The sequence below is a fragment of the Vidua macroura genome, chromosome 2 (genome assembly GCF_024509145.1).
Source record: "Vidua macroura isolate BioBank_ID:100142 chromosome 2, ASM2450914v1, whole genome shotgun sequence".
Taxonomy (NCBI): Eukaryota; Metazoa; Chordata; class Aves; order Passeriformes; family Viduidae; genus Vidua; species Vidua macroura.
In genome coordinates, this window is record NC_071572.1 from 32,973,570 (window position 1) to 32,983,970 (window position 10,401).

At 38.5% G+C, this 10,401-nt stretch overlaps 1 protein-coding gene across 4 annotated transcripts in view; it reads right to left on the reverse strand.

The window, feature by feature from the left end:
- OCA2 (OCA2 melanosomal transmembrane protein) overlaps nt 1-9,747 on the reverse strand; it is a 187,896-nt gene extending 178,149 nt beyond the window's left edge. For 3 of the 4 annotated variants that reach the window (XM_053971895.1, XM_053971893.1, XM_053971896.1), the window contains exons 1-2: nt 9,655-9,747; nt 8,351-8,441 (exon numbers count right to left, since the gene is read on the reverse strand). In XM_053971895.1, coding sequence (XP_053827870.1) covers nt 8,351-8,389 — 39 coding nt within the window. In that variant the 5' untranslated portion in view covers nt 8,390-8,441; nt 9,655-9,747. Of the gene's footprint in view, nt 1-8,350; nt 8,442-9,654 lie in introns of those variants that run through there. The other variant, XM_053971894.1, reaches the window with a different exon arrangement.
- Between the last annotated feature and the right edge of the window lie 654 nt (nt 9,748-10,401).

Here is a 10,401-nt window from a genome sequence, read left to right on the forward strand (position 1 = left end):
GCACAAATTAGTATCTACCAGCTGAGAATTTCCTTGAAAACAGAAAAAGGAGTGTATGAGTAGTGTCTTCTGATACACTAATTCCTTGCTCAACACCAGACCAAATTAGGTGTGATTGTATGTAAAGTTTTCCTAGTTTTTTTGATGACTAGTTGCTATTTAGATTATTGTGAGACTCTCTGGCCTCTAGCTAAAGCAACCAGTGCCACTGCAAAGCAAAGTTTGCCTGGTTTCAGAATTTCAGAGACTTTGGGTTTTGATTAGGAGTTGAAACATCAACTGCATTTGGGTGCATCACACACAGAGTGCGTAAAAGGGAAGCAAAAAACTGCTTTCAACATGGCCAAAGAGAGATATTAGATAATCGACCTAGTAAAGAGAGAAGTACACCATTTGTTCTGGGCTGGAAAAACACCAGGAGGAGTCAGGAACAGAAGCACATTACAATATCTCATATATCACCCTGCATTGTCTTTATTGTTCCAAATAGTAATAAAAGAAGACAAAAGTACTCCCTGAGCCACCTGTGGCTACATCTGTGTTAGTAATTGATGTGGCACAATAGGAATGAATCTACAGGGTGAAGGACTAGTGCTGAATATCAAAACTGTACACTATTTACATCTCAAGAAGCTTTAGTGTAGACTGTAAAGCTACAGTGTGGTCCCTTGTGTGGTCCCGTGGACCCGGCAGTGGTGAGAGCACATCTCTTGGTTAAATCTCAGCTGCAAGTCAAGTTTGTACACTCTGAGACTGTTCCCCCACACAAACAAAAGCACAGCACTGGGGGGTGCTGTGAAGATTCAGTTCAAACAAACACTTCTAACCCACCTTTCAATGTGCCCAGTAGGACTGGAACTGGCATCCACAAGTAGTCATATAAAATTTAGGAAAGGAAAATGTGTGAAAGATTAGCACCCACATCCCAAAGAGAAATACCACAAACTTGCAACTATAGACACTACTAGTTAAGAACTCCTGAATAACTGTCATCAAGGATGGATTGAAACAAATCATCCTGTCCTGTCTGGCAGATCCATGGATGGGGTGAAAAAGTTCACTGCTTAGTGGGTTTGGGGAGATAACAAGGACAATGCACAGAAAACATCAAGGACAAAAAGAAAATTCTTTACCTCATGGTACACTAAAAAACCCACATTAGATTTTTCATTGATATCAAAGTCCATATTGTTCACTGAAATTACTCAGGTTCCTTCTTGAGAAGAAAAATGTTACAGCATTGTACAATGCTCAGGAGGAAAGGAATGCTCCCTAACAAGCTGACACGAAATGTTAACACATCAAAGGTCACCAGCATCTACAGATGTAGAGCAACAGCCCTTAGATTATTAAAACAACTAAGAGTCTAACTGGAAGTGGTTGGGTATGTGTGATTGTTATATCTCTTTTTTCAAAGATGCTTCTCTGAGTCTAAATTCACATTTACTTGTTTTAAACTCCATTCATTTCCTGGTTTTTATTGTTATTTATCTAGGAAAATTGCTTGGAGGCAGGCACAAGCATGATGCACTAGCTGCTGCCCAAAGTTGCATATGAACTTAAAAGCCTGCAGCTGAACAAAACAGCAAATACACAATGAAACGAGAAACTTTCCTTTCATTCCCTTCCTCCATTGAAATATTTGCAAAAATATTTCTACTCCAAAACATATACATTAGATTGTAGGACAGTCATTAGGATTCGTGATCATGTGAGGATGTAGTGTGTGTAGGAAAAACCACAGCACTGCTGCCAAAATGCAGCAAGATTAAAGTTAAGGTACTACTCAGCAAATCTGCTTATAGGCATCCAGTGCCATACTTAGAGACTGACCATCCCAGAACAGCTCAAAGCTACATCCCTTGTGCCCTAAATCCCATGTCCTGCCTTCCACAGTCTACAGAGACTTGCAGCTCCTGAGCAGATAGCTTTGTTCTCCACATCCCATTGGACTTCCAGGACACGCACACACCCATACACCTGCTGAACCCATGAAAATGCCAACTATCCACAACTTCCTGATGCAAGGAGCTCCTGATCCATGACACTTCATTGCAAGTGATATTTTATTAGAATAAGGTTTTTCCTAGACAACTGCAAACATTCTGGTTAAAAACAAACCAAAAGAGGGACTCTAAAGTCCCTCTTGGAACTTCTTTGGAAGATCAAGGGTTTCTTGGAAATAGAGGGAAGCTGGGTTAAAATATCTGTTCCAAAACTAGATTTGCATTTGAATGTCCCAGCAGACCAACATTTGACTTGATGTTGGGTAGTCTATTGCTAATGTGTACCACTACAAGCTGTTGGAACTACACAAGTTTCTGCAAAGTGGTTGACCATACCAGCTTCTGTGTAATTCTTCTTTCAGAGAAAAAAGTACTTGTCAGCCTGTGGTCATGGCACTAACTTCCTGTGGGTAAAATGAAGCTTGAAGTTTCTTTCTTCCCTGGGAGATCAGAAGCCACCTGAAGCTTCACTCTGAAGGAGGAAACAGAATCAAGAACAGTCCAGGTTGGAAGGACCTTTGCAGATTACTTAGTCCAGTCCTTGCTGAAATTAGTCCTGGCTTCAAAGTTAGCCAAGGCAAATGACAGACCACAGCACTATTAGCTGGAGTATCCAAAGCAGCTCAATGTTTGGGCCAGGCACTTCTTGAGCATGTGAATCCAAGAGAAGGGAATGGGCTCCCAGGAGCGAGTAAGTTTATGTCTCCTGGGAGACACAGATATGAAGTTTGTGTATCTCGAGTCCAAGTTCAGCACAACCATGACAGTGTCTTTTAGAGAATCTTCATGATGCCTCCTATTTCTGAATTCTTTATTTCATCTTGACACCAATGGGAAATGTTTCTGAAGAGTCACAGTGTCTAACCTAATCCCCTCTCTCAAAGGGTTTAGGTCTCCTTATCAATTCACAAGGTCTGTTTTCTAATATAGGTCCTTATTTTATCAAGTGACTCATGAAAAATTTATTCTTCATGCCATCTCTGCAAGCCACCACCTGAAACTATACCACAGGCATGCCAGGCAAGGGCCAGACCCCATCACACATGACAAGAGCCAGAGCACTTGACTGACTGACACTCACCCCTCAGCTGACCAGCCAGACAGTTATGTAAAATTCCTCAGAAAGCAGTGAGGCATTCCTGGTCAGACACCACAGACTAAGGAGCAGCTGGACGCAATACCCGCTGCGGGAGGAGGTGGGGATCCACAAACAGAATCCTATTTCCCCACATGCTTACTGAACCCACCCACCCCTGGTTCCCTGCTCTGCCAGAGCCTCCCTCAGGTTGCTGCATGAAGAGCCATTTGTGGGCAGTGAGTTTGCCCAGCTCAGATAACAGATAACTGTCCACTCCTGGCTATAGTTGAGCACATTTTCCTCTGTGCTTCTGAGCTTCTTAGTGTAACACTCCAGGAAAAAGTATTTCAACGAGAAATGATATCTGCTATGTGAGATACAGGTTTCTATATTAAACTAGCCCAGTCAGCACACTACAAAATTTTAAAGTAAATTAAGGGCATTTTTAAAGTAAATTAAGCACAAGACTGCCAGAAGAAGAAAAGAAAAGAAAAGAAAAGAAAAGAAAAGAAAAGAAAAGAAAAGAAAAGAAAAGAAAAGAAAAGAAAAGAAAAGAAAAGAAAAGAAAAGAAAAGAAAAGAAAAGAAAAGAAAAGAAAAGAAAAGAAAAGAAAAGAAAAGAAAAGAAAAGAAAAGAAAAGAAAAGAAAAGAGAAAAGAAAAGAAAAGAAAAGAAAAGAAAAGAAAAGAAAAGAAAAGAAAAGAAAAGAAAAGAATTAGCAGTTATAAAAGCGAGTATAAAACACTACCACAAAAAAAAAAAAAAAAACAACCTAAGGGGATCTTTCTTTCAACAGGTTTTAAGAGACTGACCCTATTATTGAAAAAGTCAGGTCCTTGACTGAAGCTTGAGCCATGTTTGAGGATATTTAGGGCTCTCCCAATAAATTTTTTTGTGCCTATTAAAGAGTGTGTTCAGCTGACTCATTTTTTACAGAAGCAGTACTGAAGTGTCTCTGCCTGTCCCTGCCTTGCCAATTTTCAGAAGCTTTAGCTTTGAGGCACTCATATTCCAAGGCTTAAATTCACAAAATAAGTGAAATATCACTTTCCAATTGCAGTAATATTTGTATTCAAAGCTCTGTAATTAGCCCATGGTCATTCACAACTGCTAGGTAGAATTCTTCCTGCTACTGGTGAGACAGAGCAAGAAAGATTAATTACCTAATAAGGAAATTAGAAGACAATTAACAGTGATTTACAAAGATACATTTTGCCGTTGAAATGGTAAAAGAAAGCATATTGCTGGAGCTACCAAACAAGTAGAAACTATTTTTGCTCTAAACAGCCCCTTAACCACAAATCTTTCTGTATACGTTCCTAAATACAAATGGCAAACATTCAAGTGCTTTGAGTGAACATTACTGATGATGAACATTGCTGATCATAAGTGATACTGCTTTAAAAAATATTTCTGCCTCCAGAACTCTGATTAGACTGATTAATGCAAATTTCTAAATTACTCATTTATCATGAGATCTCCACAGTTTTGTGGAATTTATGGCAGCTTTTATAGCATGTATTGTACTAGGAACTAAAACTAGAGACCCAAATTAACAGACACAGTTTGTAAAGATAAAGCAGTAGAGACAGGCGTGCAAACACTAAAATGGCTCTTTCATAATCATACAATTATTGGATGATGTCTGTACAGATGAAGAAATATTGCCTCAATTATGCTTATACCTACAGACTGTGATTGATGTCTCACTTAAGAGATGATGTAGTTTAAGAGCAGTAGTAGCTTGTCAGCTAGATCTTGAACAGTTGTATCTCTCCAATTTATACATAGTGTATCTTTTGGCATTTTTCACCTTGTACGTGCTCTGTTTCCAAGAAAATGGAAAACTCTCAAATATTTGTTATGCTTGTGCTATGAATTAAATACGGTTTTTACAAAGCAGTTGAACCAATCCACCTGTTCTGATCAAAAAGCAAATAGCAAACTTATAAAACTACAGTCATGACAAAAATGCATTTCTAGGACAAGCAATTACAAAATGCTGTATTTCTTCACTTCTCTGAAAGAGAACCACTTTCAGAGGAAAAATCACCCATAAATGCCCATTGATGGTTTTCAAGAAAAAGGGTCTGGCACCAAATGTCACATTTATATTTCTGCTTTGATTCAGTTTCAAACAAACCAGTAAACTTCCTAGCATCCCCACTAAAGCAGCTCCCACATGGTGCAGCTGGAACTGCACTTCAGTGCACTCACCCTGCTGTTCCTCCTTGCAAAGCACAAAATACATCCCAGCTGTGCCTCACACCCTATGGGATAGCTGCTTCCCTGCACAGTAATTAAAAAATCCATGATAATCACAAATCCACAAATCAAAAAGTCATGCAACTGTATTGGCTTACTGACACTGGACAGGGATGAAAATGTACATTTCAAGTCCTCCTGGTCTCATAACAGGTAAAAAAATGAGATTTTAAACAAATTATCCTATGAACAATAGAAAAGAAAATATTACACAATTAGATGCAAAGCCTGAGAGCAGAGAAAGCCTCTGTTTTTGGGTCAACCTGGGAGCACCCCAGCATAAGCAAGATCCTCTCCTTTATACTTGGCTAAACATTTCTCAGAAGTCATTATATCAGTCAGGGAAAAGCAATGGCACCACTTCTAATCCTGCTGTAGGCCACTTCTGTTAGGCTGCTGAGAACTGCAGCCCAGATGTAGCATTAGCTGAATAAGGCTCTACCTCATTCCCCAGATCCAAACCTTTTGTGGCTGAGCTGCAAGCTGCAACACCACAGCAATATTAACAGAAAGCAGTTTTGTTGGGGCTGAACAGAATTCAATACCTGGGAATCAGTGGGGAAAAAAACCAAAACAAACCACAATCCCCAAAGAAATGAAACAAGAAAAAAAAAAAAAAAACAACCCTGCTGTAGCTTTGTGTGAAGCAACCAGAAAGACCATGAAAGAATAATCAATGCTGTTGTCAATTTAGAAGTTGCAAGACTTATCGTGCCAAGATTCTTTATTTAATTAAAAAAGGAATGTAGCAGATGCATTGTCTATGTTACCATAAACCAATAATTATAATTATATGTGTAAAAGAGATGAAGTTTTCTGCTACAGGCACTTGATGTCAGAGAGAAATGGTTAGAGGAGACTTCAAGTATCGCATCCACAGGGTGTGCTGGCAGGGCTATAGATCAAATAAATGCAACAATAATTACCCCTCCCAAAAGAGTAAAAATTTGCATGAGTTTATGCAAATTAGCAAAGGCAATGAGCATCAAATGAGGCCTCTACAGCTGCAAGGCTCTGAAGTGACATATCACCATGAAATAAGGACATCTGCTGTCAAGGGACGGAGGGGGAGAGGGGTGGTAGAGATGGCTGGGGAATGGCAACCATACTGAAAAAAACTATGGAGGACAGATGTCTCCATGCCCTCCTTGGTCCTGTGCCATGTACCTCATGAGAATCTTCAGTAGCCCCTTGACATTTTGCACTTTCAGATGCCCTGTTTTAAAAACCGTCTTCTCTGACCGAGACATCCAAAGCCCCAGAAACCCTCACTGTGGCTGTTGCTACCAGTTATCAAGGACTCCTCTTCAATACTTGTTTTACTCTTTTTTATAGGCTCCTGAAATACCACAGACCTGGTACCTAAACCAACTGAATGCTGCAGATGAATTTTTACCAGCCTACACCTTCTTTTGATTGGTGTCCTGAAGCTGGCATCAAAACAAGCTGATGCATGCAAGAAAAAGTCATTCATCAAGCAGAAGGTACTGTACCCTGCATAGGAGCATCCATTCATTTGCTGAACAGGAACACAACTTTTATTTTATTCCAGGCTATCTTTACTTATCGAAATAGACATCCCTTTTGCTGCTCTTTTTTGATAGGAGAAAAATGGGTGCAGTCATATTTCTGTAGAAATCAAGGCATTCAATCTTTTCAGCAAGATCACAGAATCAGGGCTAAAGCATGGAAAACATGAAAACCCAGATGTTGATTTATGGCTGAATACATTCCTATGTCATCATATCTTAGACTGAATGGATGGTTTTGGCAAGAATTATGTAGCTTTTTTAATGGATGCAGAACGTTTTTTCTTCTCTCAGGCAAATGAAAATATCAGTGGGTTGACTTCTCTTTCCTGGTTGATCTGTTCCTAGCTGGACACACAGATTTTAAAGGAACTGATGATCCCACAATGACCACATTAAAAAAATAAAACATCTGCTAATCATTGCCACAAAGCTTTCTGGGGCTTCTGAGATAATGTTCAATTTATCTCTGCTCAGAGGAATGACACACACAGTGCCTGACAGAAACAGCAGGGTTATTACAGTATTCTGTCTCCTTTGCCCAAAAATTGTAGGAAAGGTCATCTAACCTTTGCCATTTTGTTTTCTAAGCAGGACAGGCTGACAGGGTCTTGTAAAGCTCTTGCAGAAGAAACCAGGTCATCACTGTACCGATAGACAAACTTTATTGCACTATTAACACAATGTGTTGAGACCAATATTTGCTCTTGTCTCAATTACAGTCTTCACCCTTTGTTTTTAATTGAATGAAATAAGCAGAAATTAAGACAGTTCCTACCTTTTCCCTAAAAAATATACTGGCTATATGGCTATTCTACAAAATGTACAAAAGTAATTTACCAAAATCCCAGCAGTTTAATCTATTATGTAAAAGAGCAAAATGGCCAAATCTTAACAGTAAGAGCCTGAAGGCTTTCTGCTGTAACAGGATTTAGCAATAACTTTTAATTGGCAGTTCAAAGTTAATCCACAGGGGAAAATGTGATCTGGCAAAAACTCAGTCACAGAAAGAAGAAAAAAAAAAAAAGAAAAAAAAACCAACCTACAACTGTGGGATTTTTTTTTCTCAGTATTTTTGCAGCTATTGTTATTGAGAAACATTATAGAAATAATTGCTGCATTGTCTCAGTCTAACAGGGCTCTTCTTCTGTGATACATTTTATCCCTTTTGTACTTTCCTCTACCGCTGAAAAAGTGGGCAAAAGTTTAATGTTTCAGTTCTCCTAGTGTATATATATATATTTATATATGTGTACCTTTATTTACCATACCTTCTGAAGGAAAAATCAAAAATCCCTTAGACTAATGCTCTCCTCTTCCTTTTTTCTCCTTTGACATCAGGCCACACGCCTAAATTTTTCTTGTTTCTACTCAAGCAGCACCCAAAATATATGCAGTGAGGAACCATTTCTCTTCCTAGATTTAGCCTAGGAAAAGCTCATAACACAGACAATTTTTCTGGATTGTACTCACCAGGATCTGTTCAGCTCTAAATGTCAGCAGTTCTGCCATCCGTGGTTTCTCTCCTTTGTTCCAGTGACGTTTCAAACTAACTCATAGTGTCCTGCTTAACACAGAAGACAACATAAGGGTGCCTCAAGAGAAAACTGATGAGGTCCAAACCAGCCTCCCACCAGTAGACCAAATTCTGCATTGAAAGCTGAGCTTTTGCCAGCTTATGGCAGTTGCCCTCATGGAAATACTAGGAATTCTGATGGCAGCATGTGAGAAGACCAGCTATTTTTGTGAAAGTTCAGAAAGTAAGTAAGCATCTGTGCTCCATCTATGACTGTATTAAGAAATACAGAAAGTTTCCTACATGTTAGCTGAACAACTCTCGAAAGCTGCAGCTCTTCAACATCTATTTCATATGAGCTATAGATTTTATTTTTAAAAAATATATACATGTAAACATTGCCCTTAAAAAAGGTTATAACTACATTTAAGTGACTGATCCCCTGACTTCTCACCTTAAGTTCCATTGAAAACCAAACATCTACAGCTAATTTGTAAAATCAAGCTCTTGGGAAGTGGGGAAGTTTTGCACTTTTACTCTTTCAGCAACAGCAGGGCTGAGCAGAACAAACCAGCCCATTGTTGGTCTGCAGACTGCTCCCTTGCTGGCAAACTACTCCAGCAAGGTGACTGGAAAAATCACAACAGCTTGTTACAAATACAGCTAACATGAGTAAAATCCATGAAAAGGAATGCTTCAAACAAGTGATTCAACTTTTACTAAATCATTTTACCTGAGACATATATTCACTCCACATTAATGTGTTATCTCCAAACACAGATCTAAATAAACTTTTTAAACACAAAGCTTCATGTTTTACAGATCATCTAGTCCAAAAAGTAAGCCTGAACTTCATCCCTTACGCATAAATGGAGTAGGAAGGGCAACAATAAACTATATTAACAGTAGCAAGAAGTTTGAGTCCTTAAAGACTCTACAATCTAAAGTAAGTTAAAACAATCTTTTAAATATAAATATCCTAGGAAAGGTTAATTTTTGAGACAATGTAAAGGTAAATAGGAACACAACTAAAAAAAAATTGAATATTATAACATATACTCCTTGTGGCTCAGTGATATTTTAAAATGCTAAACACTCAGGTACATATAAATGCTGTCCAGAGACCCTTCACTAATTGCAAAGTTTGATCAACTTTTAATATGAAATATTTTATTGCACATATTAAAATTATGCTCACAAAATGACAGAAAAGCATTAAACTATTCTAGGAAATATTTCTTGTAGAAAAATAGCATTTTACCTGCTCTTTTGAAGAATTCTTGAAAAGGTTCTTTTGTTAGGAAAGAAAAACCAAAAAAAATTAAAAAAAAAAAAAAAAAGAAAAAAAAAAAAAAGAAAAGAAAAAAAAAGGATGCACAGATATCAAAAATAAAAGGTTTGGTTCAGCTGCAGGAGCAGAGAGATGCCCCTTGCTTTCTGAAGAGAGAGTTTATTTAGGTAAATAACTTTGTTGCAGTGGAATCCAGCATCTCTGGATGGGGAGAAAGTGACATTGCATTCTCTGCACACTCATAAATGAAGCAGGAATTCCCAGATTTGCCATCATGTGATTTCAGTGAGGAACTAGCACTCGACTTTCTCCCAGCATCCGTTACTCTCTGCACAAACACAGCTCTTCCAAAGCCTCGGATGGCCGTAACAAGTGGCAGAGAGAGAAAGAGCTCACAAATCATGATTAGCCTCACTGAGCAGACACTTAGACATTTTAAGCAGGAAGCAAGAGGAGAACAGAGCAGAAGTACCATTGTTTGACTGCCACAGAAGTTAAAAAAGAACAAATTTAGCAATTTTTACTAGGAAAAACTGGGCATATTGGGGAGGGGTGGGGTGGTGGGGTGAGATTTAAGGGGGCATGGAGGGGGAAATTCACTTTTTCAGCCATCAGAAATTACTAACAAGATTATCTTGACAAACACTCGTTCTTTATACCGGAATTTCAAAGGTTTACAAATGCCACTGTAGTACTCAGTGGGATAATAATTAAGCA